The 19,695-nt window shown below is 40.3% G+C and overlaps 1 protein-coding gene across 2 annotated transcripts in view; it reads right to left on the bottom strand.

The window, feature by feature from the left end:
• DPY19L1 (dpy-19 like C-mannosyltransferase 1) overlaps window positions 1-15,347 on the bottom strand; it is a 45,504-nt gene extending 30,157 nt beyond the window's left edge. The window contains exons 1-7 of one of the 2 annotated variants that reach the window (XM_039715145.1): window positions 14,872-15,347; window positions 13,908-13,979; window positions 8,792-8,816; window positions 8,181-8,268; window positions 7,415-7,552; window positions 2,410-2,530; window positions 778-871 (exon numbers count right to left, since the gene is read on the bottom strand). In XM_039715145.1, coding sequence (XP_039571079.1) covers window positions 778-871; window positions 2,410-2,530; window positions 7,415-7,552; window positions 8,181-8,268; window positions 8,792-8,816; window positions 13,908-13,979; window positions 14,872-15,166 — 833 coding nt within the window. In that variant the 5' untranslated portion in view covers window positions 15,167-15,347. The remainder of the gene's footprint in view (window positions 1-777; window positions 872-2,409; window positions 2,531-7,414; window positions 7,553-8,180; window positions 8,269-8,791; window positions 8,817-13,907; window positions 13,980-14,871) is intronic. The other variant, XM_039715146.1, reaches the window with a different exon arrangement.
• Window positions 15,348-19,695: the final 4,348 nt, after the last annotated feature.

Here is a 19,695-nt window from a genome sequence, read left to right as displayed (position 1 = left end):
CCTGGGCTATTTCTTATTTTAACTATCAGCTTGAGAAAGAGAAAGAAGAAAACCCATGACAATGAAGCCAGAAAATGAATGAGGGAGAAAACCAATCACATCTCTCAGAGGAAAATACAGCTGCCTTTCACTTTTTGGCAAAACCAACACATGCAAACAGATGTAAACAGAAAATGTATTTCCACTTCTGCTTTTCTACTGAATGTGGAATCTATTTTTGTATGAAAAGTATATTACAGCTCCTGAAATGTAAGGATACTGAAAACACAAATTTATAGAAGAAGAGAAGTGCATACAATTTGTCCAAAATGTATTAGGTCAAAAAATATTTTGCCTTCTCAGTCATGCCAAAATGGAAATACATGCAAATATGACTTGAAGCAAAGCACTGGGAAAACCCCAGTCTTGGTTAAAAGTACACCATCACTCAACTTGTGTTTAAAAGGAGTTACAGTGATAATTTTAAGAGCAGAAATATGTCAAAAGCTGTTTAAAATACATAAAAACATCCAGTTTTATCCTAAACCTGGTGGTATCAATGAGATAAAGCCTCAATAAAATTTTCGACAACTTTTTTTCCAGCAGCATCATCATTATTTTAACCAAACAGCTTCTCTATTTCCGTATTTTTAGTGACAATATGTATATAAAAAATGCTACTGCTGTACAAACAAATAATCAATATCCCATAAAAATATTTTTACACTCACTTTTTCAAATTTTATCTAAAAACTGACAGCTAATACCAACTGAATAGCCCAGTTTCAACTGCCTTACCTGAGGTATGTACCATATATGAAGAACAGTGACATCATGAATCCATTCAATAGAAAAATCACAGCAACATAAAAGGAAGCAGGGTCTCCCAACCCTAAGAAAAAACAGTTAATATATGTTGTCAAATATAGAAGAAAGGCCATATTGGTTATAAAGCACCATACAATCAGTATACTATCTTAATATATCTATATCATATATAAACTACCAGTATAGTATCTCAGTGTATCTACAGAATGAGACAATTTAAAAAAAAGTAGGTGTCATTAAGACTATTGTGAAGATTCAATCAGGAGACCACAGCTTTAAAAAAAACCAGGAAGAGTAGGGGTAGATATAACATTGGGGCAGTCAGTGACAGAATAGCCAAGAGGGATGCATTAACTGCAGAGAAAAACATGTGAGGTTTAGAAGGTAGAAAAACTGCAAAGAATATTCTCTAGACTACATTTTTATTTCATGGAGCTTTTTAGAACAGGTTTGTTAATCCTAGACTCAACTTCCCATCTCTTGCAGGAGTAAATCCATCTTTAAACGTATCACACACAATGCTCTTTGCTTTCTTTGTTTCATTATAAGCAAAGATATTTTCCAGCAATGCAAGTCTTTCAATTTATTCATTAACAGACACTTCTGTGCTCACTCTTCTGCCGCTATTCTCTTTCCCACTATTTCTTTAAACCCTCCTGGCTCTAATCATTTCAGCAATACAGCATAAAAAGCCTTATTCATTAAAGTGAATGGCAGCAAAACTTCAGTTTCATATGCAGCACTGATTATTCCCCACTGCTGAAAACACAGCAAGACAGTTTTCTAAAGTAAGATGATGATATGCTCACGAAACACAGTAGTCTCAATAGCTGGTGCTTCTGTTGGTTTTGTTTTCATGAAAAACAGGAATGAAAGGTTGTACACTGTTTATTGCTTCATACAAAATTAGAGAAAGTGAACCATTCAAGCTCTGAAGTTCTTACAGCCTTTGTGCAAAGGAAAAATACTAACCTGTCATCACACAAAGGCATTCTAAATGATAAAATGAAAAACTTCACAAACTACAATCTATTATTCAGCTTGAACTGACTGTAGAACACCTCAAAAGCACTTCTTGATAAGCCACTTTTATTGTTTAAAACATACTTCACAAGCCAATATTTCAAACATGGGAAAAAAAAAAGTGGCAGTATCCTTGCTTTGGTGTCAAATCAAGGTTTAAGATTGAAATTCTTATGCTGAATACCAACTCATGAGAGGAAGAGGATTCTTCTCAGCAGCATCACTAGGTAAGATTTCTTTTAAAAATCTCCAAAATTAAAGGAGGAAATTTTGAAATGCAGGAAGTTGGAACGTATTTGGGATCCTTCAGAAATTACAAAAATTAATACATGTACAGTAGCCCTCCAGTTACATTTAGGACATCCTATTCTTTGTAACAATCCAACATTATGAAGGCTCAAACAATAACTGTTAAGTTTTAAGTCCAGGATAGGAATTCAATCTAGGCAGGAGGAGTTATCTAATAAGCAAAACCCATATTTTTCACCCTTGGTAACACAGAGATATTTATTATTTCTGAAATACATAAAGCCACAAGTACATGCTTCCAAGGAGAAACCATGATAAACCAGAATTTACCTTCACAGCTTTCAACAGGGCTAAGCCCTTTTCCTCTGTTTACAGTCCAACATGTCTTTGTTGGCAGACCAAGGAAATCCATCATGGTGGTATATATGCGGTACCAGCTGGCAAGGACCACCTAGAGGGAAAACAGGATTAGAAGTTTCTGCCCAGAGTAACCTCTCATGACAACTGGCCCTCTTCCAGGCTCATTTTCAAGCTCAGGATTTATCTCAGCACTTTTGATCACAATTTCCTAGAGGCATCTAACAGACTTCATTAACAGACTAAAATTATGCCTATTGATACTCAGATGCCTTATAACAGAAATAATTTCATGCATCAAGCTGCAATATTCAGAAAAAACCCCTATATGTATTGCATTGTCTGGAAGGCTCCTGATTTGAGTATTTTTGTTTATCAGATATTAAAATCACAGATGCTGACAGGACAGTTGACCAAACTGAACCCATTCAAGCCAATTAATTTTTTCCACCTCACAAGAATATAAGTGGACCAAAGCTTTAGGATTTTCAGTCTGTTAAAATTTGATAGGTTAATTTTAAGCATGCACTACAAAGGGCTTGCAATGCAAGAGAGATGCAATGCAAGAGAGCATTTCCCTTTTCCATGAAAATGCTGTAGTGTTCTTATAACAACTCAACTGAATCTCAACACCTGACACAGAAAACATCAGTTTTCTGTGTCACAGCAAAAATGAGAACTCATCTCACAGCAAAGTCATTAGTTAATAACATTACCAAGCTATTCTGTCAGGATATAACTGACTTTATAGAGTTCATAAATGAATAATGTGGCCATTCCAGTTGAGCTGCTTTGAAAGTTATAACCCTGGGGTTCCCAGACTGACAATATGTTTCACCACTGCAGTATTAGCTGCCTCTGCCCTGTGTCACAGAGAACATATATAAGAAAGATGATTCTCTCTTCTCATTCCCCATACAATTAATAAAACTCTTTATGTCACTTCTATCTTCAGGAAGGGCAAGAAGGAAAAACAGACAATGCGTGTGAGAATGTGAAGGAGTAAATCCTCCTGGAAACCATTTCCAAAAATACAAAGGACAAAAAAGTGATTTGAAGCAATCAGCACGGATTTACAAAGGTGAAATCACACCTGTCCAGCTTTATAACTGTCTGGATAGATAAGGTGACAGCTGTGGGTATTTTTTTAATCTGGTGCCAATCTGTTCTACATCTTAAGACTAGATGATGGCACAAGGGAACATCCTCAGCAAATCTGCAGGATAAACACTGGAAGGAGTGACTGATCCTTGTGCTGCCATTCAGAGTGACATCAAAAGGCAGGAGAAATGGGCCAACAGGAATCTTCCCAACAGGGAAATACAAAGTCCTGCACTGGGAATAAACACCACTGTGCGCCAGTACAGTTGGAAGCTGACCACCACAAAAGCAGTTCTGCAGAAAAGGGCCTGTGAGTCTTGGTGGACAATTTATACTTGAGCCAGCAACAAGCCCTTGATGCAAAACAGACAAATATATCCTCAGCTGTATGTCACCAGGACAAGAAAGGCAACTCTTCCCCTCTACTCAGCATTGCTAACACTCTATTTGCGGTGCTGAGCTCAGTTGTGGGCTGCCCAAGACCAGAAGGACATAGAATAAAGATGACTGAGACAGACTCTTTTTGGTTGACAAGAGATGAGACAATGAGCACAAATTCAAATACAGGAAATTCCACTTACATATAGGGATAGAAAAACTTTTTTTAATTTGGGAGTGATCAAACACTGGAACAATCTGCAGAGGTGTAGTATATTCAAATTGAAACTGGAGATGACCCTGAACAACCTGCTCTACTTCACCCTGGTTTGAGCAGTGTTGAGACTAGAAGACCTTGAGACAGCCCTTCCAACCTCAACTGTTCTGGAATTCTAAAATTCATTAATTTTCAATGCCAAGGCTCCAATCATCATGGCTGACCTCATCTGTGGCCTTCATACCCTCACAACGTAAATCCTGTATATTTAATATATAACTACATCTTCCTAGACAAGACTCCATGCCTCAACATCGTGCCTTACAAAGTACAGTATCCTGAATTCCTGGAAGCTTTCTAAACATCAGTGCCCTGGTGCTTCTGGCAGTGCACATGTGCACTCATGAACCAGACACTGCCCCATCTCCAGACAGTCATCATTAGGCCTGGAGAACCAAATCAGTGTCTTTCTTCTTATCTCCTGAATGTGCTTTGTTAAGGACATCTGAATGGCATATTTGCATCACCAGCCCTGAAGCTGACATTAGCAAAGCATATAAAGCATTCTTGCCAAACCAATGTTGCACCAAAAAAAAAAAAAAGTCCAGTGACAAATTTATCAACTTAAAAATTTAACCTGCTCATGCCATAAGTGCCTGTGTCTGCTGCAGGTTTAACACGTGAATACTCCCTAAAAAGTACACCTAAAACGGTATCAGGCTAGGTACTTCAAGCAAAAAAAACCCTATTTTTTGCCAAAAGCTACTTTACATGAAACAGTTAACATGGGCATAAAAATGGAAACAAATCAGTAAGCAGCACAAAATTGCTAGGTCACTTGGAGCACAGTGATGTTTCTGGAATTTCTATCTATCAAATAAGGAAGTAAATGCAAAACCTGGAAAACAAAAGCCTAGCTTTCAGACCCAGGAGCAGTCTTTGGACAAGGCCAGGTCTTTGCTGCAAAAGAGCATGCAGAAAAGTCAAGCCCTTTCACTAATTGCCTTTGAGTGTGCACTTTAAAGCCAACTACATGGATCTTTGTAACACACTCCTCATTTCAACTCACATCTTCACTATCACCACCACACACAGAAATATCAACTGCTCCATAACAATGAACATCCAGGGAGCAAATTTAACATTATCTCTCCACCACAGAAACTAACACATTATCTCTCCACCATTTTTCAGCAGAAATGAAAACACTACAATTACTAGAACAAGCAACTATGGAGCAAATACTTGAAAGATCAACTTTATTTGGATTTTAATGTTGTACAGGTACAAGGACAACCTTGTAGCATTTGACAGTTTTTTTACTGCTTATATGTATAATTTACATAAATGATGTAGTGATTGCTACACACTCATTTTACTTTTTTCCTTTTTTTTGGAATTTTTAAGGCTAGTACTGGCTGTACACGTAAGTGAATTGTTTTACTTTTCTTAATTAATTTAACATCCTATTTAGCAATGGGATTTACAGATTGGGTTTGATAAATTTAATTTTAATATCCATTAAACAAACAAACATTTTTAGAATTCAGCCTTATTGCTACTAATGGGCTGAAAGAGCTGGAAAGATCCCAAAATATCAAACAGGAAATGAAACACTTTCAGGAACCATGACTGGATACTGAGCATCTGAAGGAGAAATTTTACTGCCAACAAATAAATCCACAAGCATCTTCTCACCACCCAGCCCCATTATATCATAAGAAAATTCTATAAATTTGGACAACATATTTCAAATGACAGGTTGCACCTACTGACAGTTTTATAAAGACAGCTATGTGAAAATAGGAGTACACACTTAAAAAACCCCCCAAAGCAGTATTTACAGGAAGTCTAGACATTAAGCAGTAAATGACTGAAAGGAATAGAGGAGACTATTTGTCTGCTTTGCATGCCCACACAGGCACAGAAAAGATGAATGAATTCATACCTTATCACCAATTTCTATGAGCCAGTATAATCCTAGAAATCTGAATGAACAGACAAACCTACACATTTTGCACTGTAATCAAGCCAGCGCTCTTATAGAATGTCAGCCACTATATCTGATTTCATCACCTAATTTATTTAGTCATCTTTCAGGATGATACTGATGAGTCTTTAAGAACAAGTTCATTTGACCAATAATCCTTGATTTTTGAAAGTGAGACTATAGCTGAAGTCAATAAATTTTTTTCAGCTAAAGGAAATAACTCTAGTATTCAAATGATGTTCACAGTAGGGCATTTCTAGAACTGAATTGCAATCCATCTGGAATTAGAAAAAAATTCCAAGCAACCCTAAACAAGTGAGAGGGCAACAAAGTGCTCATCTGCATAGCATTTAGTTCTTCCACAGCAAGGACTTAAGAAGCAAATGAAACCACTACGTGTAACTTGTACAAATACATGCACACCAAGAACTCTTACACATACAGTTCCTGACAGCAGCTCTGCTCCAACAGAGCTGGAGAATGAGTATAAAAGCTAGTACCCAACAATCACAGCCATTATTCGTTGGTTCTTACAAAAATAAACTGCTGCTGAAATTACAGAAATGTACATTAACCAAAGGAATCTTCCCTTTGCAGAATGTTTAAGACACACTGGCAAAACCTTAAGAGACAGAAACCTCATCATTTCTGTACTTTAAGCACATGTTCTTTTTACTGAGAAAAAAGCAGAGTAGGAATATGATCTAACCAGGTAATAAGTCTAACATTAAGTATGCACAAATCAACAGCAGTCAGTCCTCCACAGACAAATTTCCTCTGCAACATCTAAGTAAACTATTACCACCCATGGATTTCACAGCCACTGTGAACTGTGATGTGCTTGGTTCTGTCAGTTTTTTGTGTCCTACAAAAAATGGAAAACAAAACAATCTCTTGCAATCGTCATCACTTCAGTCATTATTGTCACATACTTCTGATAATTCATACATCTTATATCCTGAAGTAAATAACATCAGCAACATACTTGCTTTCAGGGAAAAGAACAAAAAAAGGCAGAAGTATAGAATTGGTCTGCAACTTTTGGGCACACATTATTAAGATCTAGAAAGCTTTCATAGTTGATGAAAATACCTGAAATTTAGAAATTGATCATCATGTATGAAGTAACATTCTCATTTGAAATCTGGAACTGAAATACAATATTTAAGCAACACTTCATTAGTCACTGTATCTTTGTAAACACATTTTCCAAAGCAACTTTTACAAATTTGCAGTCAAAGGTAAAACAACCAAAGATTTGCAGAGGGTACTATATTTAAAACGTAACTCACCTCTGGGTAAAGATTGAACCTTTGTAAGGTGTTAATCACTAAAGGATATTCAGTTAGTTTGTCATTCATAATGGCACATACTCCACTCCAAAATGATGGTGCCTCAATAATGATCTTGAAGTAGGAATAATAAAGACCCTACAGAAGAACAGATTAATTATTTACAATTAAAGATGTCACTTCTGCCTCGGGAACCACTACGTACAAGCTTCATTTTTAAACAAATCTGGTAACATAACAAACAGGACAGAATTATTGAAGATGACTATCCAGTTTTTCCCTTCTGTTACTGCCACCGAAACAAGAGATGTGGGTTTGCTTCCACTTTGTTTCATAGCATACCTGGCAATCTCTCATTTGGGCTGGTAATTATGCATTACATAGTGTTTCACAATTCTCAAAATAAAAGCAGACAAAAGGTGTGTGTCTGTGTATATATATGCCAACATATATTAATTGAAAAAATATTTAGACAAAAAAGGCTGCATAAGAAGACTGTAACTGAAAGCAAGGTATAAGGTACTTGCAGTTTTCTATTTTGGGTCCTCTAGAACCATACTTTAGATTATATTTTAAGTGAACTGTGAAGTGATACATTCATAGGGATCAGCTGGAAGTCACATAAATACTTTGCACATAAAAGTGTAATGCACAGTAGTTCCAAGAGATCAATATGTATACATATGCAGAATGTATTAAGAAATTTTGGAAAGCCCGTGATCAGATTACAGACAGAAGTTTTCCAAACACTGAAACATAATCTAACCATTTCCGTGCGAAAAGCCATTTCTCTTTCCAGTGTTGACAGGTGAGAAAAATGACGGTCATTTTCAAAAAGAGTTGTTATGTGACACCTGCCAAAAAATAATAACAATCAAAATGGAATAAAGAGGTTTAGAATATGTACTAAGTCATAGATAGCAAAGAACATTCAATGAATACTCAAAGTTTACGTACAAACTGCTATTTTAAGTTATTAATATATTATACCAATATCCTCATCTATTCAGATAATTTGAAATTGAAAAAGTATAGACAAAGAGTATTTATTAAATTCTGTTATGGTATTAGTAACAATACTATAACACTATATACTATATATAAAACTGTAATGCATTTTAATTTAAGTGCACACACTTATGGATTAAGCAGCAATTTTTCACCTGAAAAGCAGGCTTCACTCTTCTCTGAACAGGCTTAAGAAATCTTTCACGCCATCTTCACAAGAATAGAATTACTCAATTCAAACATAATTTAGTCATGAGAGGAATGTTCTAAATATAAATTATCCCAATATCCTCTCTAAAAAAAACTAAAAATTATATTTTTATTATTTTAAAATACCATATTACTCTGAAGCAGTAAATTTAACCTTACCAATGTAGGACTCCTGCGAAAACAGCTGTAAAGGAAACATAAGGTGCAAAGTTACTCAAATTTTTAAATAACTGAACATGAAATTGTGTTCACTGCAGTAATTGCAGTACTGCTTCAGAGATGCACAGAAGGTACTCAAGACCCCAGAAAACAGAAGAATAGGAACATCTGAATTACACCTCCACAGCCAGGTCTTTGAAAATTTTCTTGGTATTCAGCACTAGGCAATGTTTCCACCTACATCTTGCATCACTCAAGCTGACCCACCAGCATCTAATGCACACATTTCAGGTATCAACAACAAAACTGAATTAAATGCAGTTTTTTAATAAGCATAAATATTTTTTAGAAGTTTTATGTTGCCTATTGTGACTGTTCACTCAACTCCTGCTCAGATTTTCACTAACTCATGCTAAGGCCTGAAGCACATTACGAGCAGCAGTGCTAGGTCAAAGCAAGGGCAACCAACAGGCAGAACCTGGTGGCCTGAAAGGGCTTAAGGTCACTCTGCAGCCATTATCACCTGCAGCCTGCTGTCTCCTGCAGCATTCTCCTGCACCTCCTGGTGTATTGATTGTCTGGCAGCTTCTTCAGAATCTGCTAACTCTGGAAACACTACAGATCAAACTTTCCAAGCTTTAAGGTGAAAAAAAGTTTAGCAAAAAAGTTTCTGAAGCAGATCCCGCAGCAGCTGGGCTCCTGAGGTTTTCATGCTCCCCAGGTGATACAGCAATATGATGAAAAAGGAAGGATGAACACTCCCATCATCATTTAGGTAATTATTTTGCTGAGAGGTGCACAAGTTAGAAGTTTCAAGTTGACCTATGAACTAGAGAACTTATGAGCTCAAAAGCTCATACCTTAAACGATGATTCAGTGAATTCCTATGTTAGACCAGCCTGTACAAAGTGGGCTGGCTCTTGTTTGCCATGTTTGTTTGTTTTCCTTCCTAATGGACTCATAAAATAAATTTTCATTTACAGAGCACTCTGTGCTGTAAATATGAGAAATCCAAATGGACCATGACAACCAACACAAATCTAATTGAGTCTGTAATTGCTAAAAAATTATAGACTCTACACACAATTAGGTTCCATTTGTCCATTTGAAGACTATCTGCACTGCTGCCATGTAGACACAGAACAAGGGAGATAGTCTGAGGGACAAAGGAAAGAGACAAATGCTGATAAAGCAGTGAGTTAACAGTCTAGGTCTCTGACCTCTTGAGTATGACAAGACCCAGAGAGAGCAGGAACCACTCCAATTCACTCGGGCAGCGCTGACAACAAATGCAGCCTTCCACGGAAGCAAAGCCTGCCCGAGTGAGGGATAATGGGAAGGCATTTAGAGCGACCACAGTGCTCCTCCTAGACTGAAGGGGTCTCCGTTGCCCTCTAGGCTTTCTGCCATAGAAAGATCTGGCAGACTAGTTGTCTTTAATACACAAAATCTTTACTGTTAATGAATAGCTGTAATGAATATGCACATAAGCTGTATGCAGCAGAGAGAAAACAGAGAGGACAACCACCCTCCCTGCTTAGACCCAGCTGTGGCCAGAAAGGTGCTGAGCACCGTGTCCCTCTCCAGGGTGCTGACTAGCACACACCTTCCCTCCTTCTGGCACCCAGACACTGCTGCTGCCTCTTTGAAGACGTGGAATGAGTCAAGGTGCTTGGACACTGGTAAAACACACAGCAATGACTGCATGCTGATGCAGAATATAGTCTGAGAGTTAGGGAATGTACATTTGTTCAAGCTGCATGTTACAAGACTAGGGTTGTCTGTTTCTGGAAAGCAGCAGGGATAAGAGAAAACGCCTTTGCAAACCCACTAAATTTGTGTGGAATGGAGTGGACCGAATGTACACTTCATGTCCTAGTATATATGCCCTATATATATATTATATTAATTCCTCCGACACAGAGCCTGGAAGTGCTGCTGCTGCCGCCAGCACTTGTTATCATGGTCACAACGTATTATATTATCCTCCGACACAGAGCCTGGAAGTGCTGCTGCTGCCAGCACTTGTTATCATGGTCACAACAAGGTTCCTAACTGTAGTGTGCTGCATTATGACCTAATTTTAAAATTTAAGTTTTGTAAGTGAAGAGATCCAAGGTGAAGCTGGGTAAGAGAAAAAATTACCACCACAAAACAGAAAAAAGAAAAACACAAAAAAAATTTCTGAACTAGCTGCTGGTACAACTTAACAACACTGACCTCATGTTAAACACTTCACACAGCAGTGTGAGGTGGTACTACACCACACTGAAACTTCCCTCAGAGTTTTAGAGCTTCACTTCTACCACTTGAAGTAGGTTCTTTAAAGACAAGACTGGACCCAGACAACTGGGTTCCTGTTAGAAAATGAAGACCTCAATCTTTCACTTAAAATTTCATCTTTTTGCATAGTTTCTAAAAAAAAAAATCACCAAAATTGCTTGGTGTAAGCAGAACTTAATGTTTTAGGAAAGGTTCAGGAACTGCAGGGGTTATTTTTATACTAAAGACATTTACATTAGTTCTTATGGAAAGCTGCAAATGTCTTTCAGAAGAGCAGGCATTGACATGACATGGATTTCCAGGTAAGCACGTCAGTTCTATCAGCAATGCAGCAAACCATATTCCATACAAAAAAACATGTTCTGCAGCAATTGTATGGAAAGAAACACAGCAGCCCATATCTTTCTTAGTTATTGCTTATTGACTAATAGTTACACATGTGCACAAGGCATTATTTTATTTCTCAGCAACATTCACAAGAGTCTCAGTAAGATTAGATACTGAAATACATTTGCATATACACACACACCAACCATAAAAAAAAATTAAGACAGATCACATATTAGGAAAGAATATAAAGTCCAATGCATCTTAGTTACCAATATTGTTCATTAACTCAAATTCACATGGTTCCAAATAAGGCAAATATGCAGTATTTTATTGATGCAAATAAATTATCTATTATTATGGAAATTATATTTCACATCCAGACATACCACTTATTTCATAGAGGAAACAATGTCCTTAAATCTGATTCTTCCCTTCAGTAAATGTTTTATTGAAAGTCAATGCAGTAAATGTAAATACATTCACAGTTATTTTGGAGAATTTCATATACATTTTCACAGTATCATTCTATTATAAGTACGAAGTGAAGACCTTTCATAATCACACAGCAATTAATGTTAATTACTCATATTTCAAGAGACAATGGGCTTAATTCACAGACTTCCACTCTAAGTCCAAATCAGCATTTTTCAGCAGACTGCATTAAGCCACTTTCTGATGGAAAACATGCAGCTCAGCTCTGTCAAATTACCACCCTTTGATCTCATTAATGTCCTTACTGGAGAGGGAATGAAGGAGGGGACAGGAAGGGAATACTGTAGTCCTAATGCTAGAGACACTTACACAGCTACTATGTACTTGAACTTACAGATGCCATTTTCTCACTCAGCCTAAGAAGCCCTAAAACCAAAGCACATGATAAGATTTTTGCAGACTAGGGCTATTATGTAAAATCTGATAGATTTCCTATTTTTGCATGTGTGTTATTCTAAGAAAAGCAATATGAATGGCATATAAAAAGGATTCCAATTCGGGAAATTAAATACTGAAGAATACAGCCATTCTTTGGCTTTATTTACCAAGAGAACAACAAATGCTGAGACACTATAATCCAAAAGGATGTGAAGGGTACAATAAACTGATTCATATTTTGCAAATATCCACAAAGTGACCGAGTGGGAATACAGCAGAACTGAAAACAATGAGGAACCTGCAAGCATCGACTACTTCTGCAGCTTAGTCAAGTTCTGAGATTCTGTGCAATATAATAAGGATGCCTTCAGGAATAAGGCCTCAAGTCAGTGGTGATTATGAAAAAAAAACCAAACAACATAATAGGGTGAAGTGCTGTATAAGAACATCCTTGACAACTTTACTGCTGCACATAAATTGGAGATAATTCGTAGGAGAAAAATACTCACACTCTATAATTAAACTAGCTCCAGCTGTAGGAGCCTCTGTTTTTAAAATATGGGCCTTAGATCTTTGCAAACAAAGCAACAACAAAAATTCAAATTCCACTAAACTTAATCAAAACTCACTGTTTCATACTTAGTATATGTACATTCTTTACTACTGCAAATACTGTATGCTAGTACATACTTTGCTATTAAGATTTTACTCCAAATAAAAAAAACCTCCCTGAAATATTTAATAGATTTAACTGGGTTTCATGGACAAATTCAAATTCCAAAAATTGTAAAGCTCTCTCCCTAATCTGCTCTCAAATTTCAATCAGAGGAAAGCATTTTTCAATTCTGACCATCATTTAAGCACTTCTGTGTCATTTAAGTAACTACGAGTCTAGGAAATGCTGAATAAACAGAACCAAGTAAAGCAATTCAGGAACACTTTATTCATTAATTAGTTTGTAAGCTAAGGGCTGTTTCCCTGCTACTACTTTGCAATGTAATTCATCAAACTGAAGAAACTCCCTCCGGCAACCAGGACTACTGGTGATGTGATTAACTGTACCAGCATCTTTGGAATACCCTGAAAGTCTTCATTAAAATACCTTTTAGGGTATATCTAATGGCGCAGCTGACAAACATGCTATTACCTAACATCTGTTAACTTTAGGAACGCATCTCTTTGCAAATACTTTAGGTGTTTTTTTCAAGACTTTGGTCATTAATCATTCCATTATTTACTCAAAAATATTACCAAAGATAATAACATCCAAATTTACATCCCTGTACAACTGTATGTTCTTCCACCGAACAAGCTGTTGTGATCACATTACTTAGTAAGAGCTGCTGCCTTTTGTTTTTTTCCCCTACATATTAATGACTAGATAGGAGAAACACATAAATATCTGGAATTTTTTTTCCTATAAATATTGTGATACCACATCAACTGCTACAGTAGCAGCTTTCCAAAAGTTACCAGGTAGGAGGTTATTTCCTGTCCCTTTTGAACATCAGCTATGTTTTTTTTCTTTTTCAAAGTTGTATTTCCAAATATATTTTGACACAATTTCCAATTACAGAGAAAGAAAGGTAAAAAGATCAGTAATCCCCCCCCACGAGGTATTCCTTCTACTTACCCAGAAGGAAGGTGAGCCAGATGTTGCTATCAGCTTTTGTGACGAAGGCCTTTCTGTCGACAACAAATACTGCTGAAAGAACACAAGCACCTTAAGCATCACTTAAGCACAGCGTCTATAAAAGGAAATCTGAGTTCTGCAACCTTAGTTTTATGTAAAAATCTTGACTAGACCTCAAAAATGCTGAAAGAAACTTCATACAGCAAGTTCATAACTACACATAAAAGCTTGAAACATCACTACGGTGACTATATAAATCACCAGGTTGTTAATTTCTGAAATAACTTTTACTGAATAACTTGTCAAAAGGGAATTTCTTCACAGTTATGTTACTGGCAAATTTGCTCAAGCAGAAAGTCAGACTTCTAAAGAATACTCAACCCTCCATGCTTTCCAGCAGAAAGAGGCTGGTCATGCCAGCACCGCAAGCTGCGATAGTCAACACCTCCAAACAGAACGCTTCCACAAGAGTTTCTTACACAAACAGCACGCTTCCCCACTTCTCCCCCAAAGGATGCCGAAGTGGTAAAAAGCCCTTTCCCCTTCCCTCGCCCCCGCCTCTCGCCGATCGCTGTGTGGGATTTGTCAGCTTTTCCCTCTCTTTACCGTCCCCGCGCTGTGGCAGGCTGGGGCGCGGGCCCGGGCAGAGCGAGCGCGACCTGGCTGCCGCTGCCCCGGGCAGCGCCGGCACCGCCCGCCGCCTCCCTCCCTCCTTCCCGCCGCGGGAGGGACCTTCCCGCCCGCCGGACCCCCATCGCTGCTCCCCGGGAAAGACGTCCCGGCGCTCCCTTCCCCGGCAAAAGCCAGCCCGTGCCACGGGGCAAGGGTACCGCCACTTGCCGGAAAGAGGGACGGCAAGCGGCGCTGAGCCCCACCGCACTTCCCGCGGGCGGAATGGCCGGCTCCCATCCCCGCGGGGGCAGAGGGAGCGGGGAGGGGGCAGGGTTCGGGGCAGGAACCTCACCTCGGAGCCGGTCTCCGCAGAGGCGCAGGAGACTCAGGGGGCCGCGGCCCAGCACGTCCCGCTCCCCGTCGGCCGCGGGCCCCTCCCGGAAGGGTCCCCGGGGGTCGCCCCTGGCTCCCCGCCGGCCGCCGCCTCCCTTCCGCATGGCGCGGGCCCCGCCGGAGCCCTGCCTGCCGGGCGAGTGCGGCCGGCGGCCGCGGCTGGGGCTGGCGCCCGGCGACTGCTGCTGCTGCTGCTGCTGCCCGGGCTTGAGCGGCGGCGACTCTTTGTTCCTGCCTCGGCTCGGGACGACCATCTCCGCATAGTCCCCGCCGGGGCCGGGGCGCCGCGCCGGAGGGGAGGGGAGCCGAGCCGAGGGGGGCGGTGCTCAGCGAGGAGCTTCCCCCACCCCCTGGCAGGGCCCGGAGGCCACGGGGCGGAGCCGCAGCCGGCGGGCTCGTAGTAACGGGGCGAGGGGGCGGCCGGCCCTCGCTCCGCCGCCCGCTCCGCCCGCTCCGCCCGGCTGCACACGTGGGGGCGGCGGGGCGGGGAGCGGCCCCCGCGGCCCCCGCTCCGCCCCGCCGCTCTCGGACGCGCCGCCCCGGAGCCCGGCGAGGAGGGGAGGAGGGAAGGGGAAGAGGAGGCGGGAGCGGGGCTCTTCCCGCTCGCTGCTTCCCTCTGCTTTGCGAGGGACGGCCCCGGTTCTCCCGTCGGTCCCCGTGCGGGCGGGCTGGCGGGCCTGCCCCCCGCGCTGCTGCGGCCTCGTCCTCCGGCACCTCTGGGTGTTTCTTTCACTTGCCTTTCCTGTTCCCGCGCCGTTCGGCTTTGTAACATCGTCTGCTTAAACTGAGTCCGCTCCAGAAGTGCGGGGCACCTCCTCCCCCCGCCCAAATTCCCAAAATTTTAACTCTCAGAAGGTGACTAGGCTGTGTTGTTGCTACCTCCTATAGGGCTTCCGCGGCACAGAAAACAGTCCTATTCCTTTTCCTACTCCTTGTTCTAGAGTTTTATTGTGGGTTTGCGTTTGCAAAGCGGCCTTTTTGCTCATGAGCACCCTGCAGATCCAGCTAAACCCTTGCTTTGGGTTCAGAGGTCAAAAGGCCCACATAAACTGTGACACGTCCCCTTGGGCCATGAGGTGTTTCATGACTTCCAGAGCAGTTCCCTTCAGGAGATCCCAGTCGCAATCCCTGCAGCTGCCACTGTAATTACTCCTCTGAAGAGCGGTGAATATACAGCACAAGTGCGGAACAAGACCCAGCTACAGCAAAGCCGCTGTTCCTCCCCCTCCTTGTGCTCTCCTGCTCGGCACAGAACAGCACTCAGGCACGGCTCATCCGATAGGGATATATTAATAATTTAAATACCACTTTTTGCTAGTGTTGATTAAATATAGCAGAGTATAACCTCATTAGTAAATGCAGTCTCTCCAAACAGATCCATTTCACTCTTTCCTCCCTGACCTCTTATTTTTATCTTTCTGACTAGCTATTCCTTGCCTTCCAGGTGCTCCTTGTTGCTGTCTTCAAGCTTTTCTTTATCCCTCTGCACTCTTCATTTTATGTTCTCGCTCAAACAAGTTTTCTATCTTTGAGTTTTGTATTCAACTGTTTACTTTCCCTAGCCTTTCCACTTTTTTCCTCTCACATATGTAGGTTTCTCTAAAATGTTTACAACCTCTTTATGTCCATCTCATTTTCCTAATTATTTTTATGAATCCTGTGAAACACAAGGTTTGAGTCTAATGTGCCAAGTACCATGCTAAGTTTTTTAAAAAAAATATTTAACAGATAACTGTCATGTTGTTAGCACAGGAAAGTAATTTTGGTTCAGATTCAGCTATTGATGCAATGGAAGTGTAAGAACAGGATGGCTTTTGCTCTCTTTGTGGTAGTAGTAGTGGTAAGGCCATTTACACCCCAATAAGGTTCTGAAGATAAACCTGGTACTAAGCAAGCCAGCCTGTGGGTCTGACAGAAATCCTGTGTGTCCAAGCCCTTTTGGCCCATATTTCTTTCCTTTCTGGGGGAGAATCACCCTTCTACCACTAGCTGTTTTGGGCAGATAACTGCAAAGGACATGTATTACACTGATCTCAAGAAAGCAAGCAAGGAAGAAACACAATTTTTCATATAAGACAGCCGGTCTCCTGAGTACCCAGGCTCTTCTTCCGACATGAATTATGTGTGGCAGTTTCATATTGCAAGAAACATTTATCTGTGCTTATTACATAATAAATATAAATGAAGGCATAAAAGGAACACCTTTCAAGTGTTTGAGGATTACATACTATTTTTCCCACCTGCTTTTCAGGAGAAAAAGTCTCACAGTCTGCTCTTCTTTGTATTTGATTTTAATTGAGTAGCCTTGTTATAAATTCAGTAACCAAAGGAGTCTGTTGTTGCTGTCTGAGTGATTGAAGGGTACAGACTCCAGATAGAGTTTTGTACATAACCAGCATAGAAAAAGAGCAATATGATACGTTCTGCTGATTTTTAACTCCTGTAACCTATATTTCATTTTTGCCAAAATCAATAGAGTCATGGAACACTTAGAAACTCGAAAGGTTGATATTATTAAGGTTCATAAAATTGCTCTGGGATGGCTCAGCCGTTGAGATTAACTGGGCCTGCTCCAGCCTGCAGCAGATCAATTACCTTCAGGCTGTTTTCTCTTAATAAAACTCTTCAGGCAATTTATTTCAACAGGTGCCACCCACAGAACCTGGCTACAAAGGCACATACTACTAAACAATTCTAAAGGTTTTAAAAGTTACTATAAGTGTGCAAAAACAGAACATCACCTTCTTAAATGTAAAGGTGCCCATATTCAGCAACCATGAATTGCTATAGAAAACCTCCAGCACTATTTCAGAAGAGCTGCAGCAGAGCAGGGCACCTCTAAAAATAAGATGACATTTGTTTCAATCTCTAAGACACAAGTAGTAAGAAATAAAGCTTGGGTTTATATCTTCACAGGAATTGCATATTATTTTTTTGAGAAGTGCTATGTTTAATATCCAGCATCACGTTTCAGACAGTATAGCTCATTACTAATCCTGCACACTACAGCGAAAGGAGTGATTCCAATAAATCTTCCTGTTTATAACAAAAAAGGAAGGGAACGAAATAAATATAGCTCTGAAAATAAATTAGATTTTTCTCAACTCTCAAGGGTGATGATAGACCTATACAAGTACATAGGAGAGACATCATCTTAATCAGATTGTCCTAACTTCTTTTGTCCAGGGAAAGCAAAATCCATAAGAGTTTGTTCCACAGTTTTCTGCTGTCCCAGGACAAGGCACATTCTGGAACATAGTATTTCTGTTTCTGCTGGGTCTTCTCTATCTCTTTGCTCACACATTTTCTATGATCACTGGACTGTCCCTTCATATTTCCAAATCACTCTGACAGGTATCAGCAATCTCAGCTGGATAGTGGTTGTGACACACTGTCAGCAGAAATAATTCACAGTCCTCAGGAATAAGCCTCTGCTAGTGAAGCACATTGGCCTTGGCAGTTCCTATAAATTCTCTAACAGCATTTGTTCCTCGGGACGCTGGACAGGCACATCTCGTTACCAAACAGTCCAGAGCTTGCATTCCTCCCCCCACTCATTCTCATCTTCTGTATTGTTTCATTAACACCAGTTCTCTTTTTCTCTTTCCTCAAGTGAGACCTTCGCTTTCTAGTTTGTTACCAATACCAACCCTTTCTCTCTTCCGTCACCTTCGAGGTGATCTGAATAAGGGTGCCTGTAGAGATTCCTTTTGTCAGTCTGTAATGATATTTCTCCTACTGCTCTGCTTTGTTCCAGTGGAGCTGCCTCAGGGCGTATTCTGCAGATTTTGTGGCAAGGCTGCCGTTTCCACCTACCACAGGGCTTTGCTTCTGTGAAGTTTCTGTTGATCCCCCACACTTTCACACGTTCAGCAGCAGACTTAATAATAGCAGGACTGCATTGTAGCAAGTTAGGGAACTTCAGGCTCCCTTTCCTTGGTTCATTTAATCCAAGGTTAGCATGCAATGAAGACTTGTTCTAGAAAGTATGTCTCTTCAGAAAACCACTGTGTGACTGCCGCATGGTTAGATGTACTCAACCTAGCATTAAATGAGCCATTTTGAGTGCTGAGAGCAAGAGAGCTGCTGCAATGTGGAGCTCAGAGCCTCAGGTAACTAACCAGGATGTTAGAGTGTTTTGAACTCCACGCCATATGGCCATATCTGACTTAACTCATTATTTATACTACTTGAGCTTCAGCCACAGAGCAGACAAATTCTTACTTACAGAAAGAACCTTATGAAAACAGAAATATTTGGAACCTCTTCTTGTGAAGACCAGGCTAAATAAAAGTGCAGAAGACAAAGGAGTCTCATAAAGCAGAAGTGAAGATGCAGGATTGCCATTGGAGTTTGTACACGGAGGAATTTGCTAGGGAAAACCAAAAACAGCAGAATGCAGTGGCAAACTATTATAGTGTGTATCTTGTCCTATTTAACAGCTTTGTGGGACCAGTTCACCTTCTGCAGGATACAAATATTCCCCCCTTGAGCCAACCCCTTTAAACATACATTACCTACATTCGGAGGAGGGGAAGTATGCTCCTGCCAGGTTAGTAATCTGATCTCTGCTTGCACATCTCTGCTCTTATGTATCTTCTCTCACTTTTAAAGTTGCAGTTGCATTAACTTAACTTTTATATATATAAAAACACCATGTAGAACTGGATTATCTGTGTCTATAAGGCTAACTGCTCATACAAGTGAAACCTTGTTTCTATTAGAAACAAGAACAATTTACCTAGCTTGCCTACCCTGGCAGCAGCAACAACAAAAGAAACAA

The sequence above is a fragment of the Passer montanus genome, unplaced genomic scaffold (genome assembly GCF_014805655.1).
Source record: "Passer montanus isolate IOZ18808 unplaced genomic scaffold, ASM1480565v1 scaffold32, whole genome shotgun sequence".
NCBI lineage: Eukaryota > Metazoa > Chordata > Aves > Passeriformes > Passeridae > Passer > Passer montanus.
The sequence above is the reverse complement of the archived record's forward strand: the minus strand, read 5'-3'. Positions and strand labels throughout refer to the sequence as shown.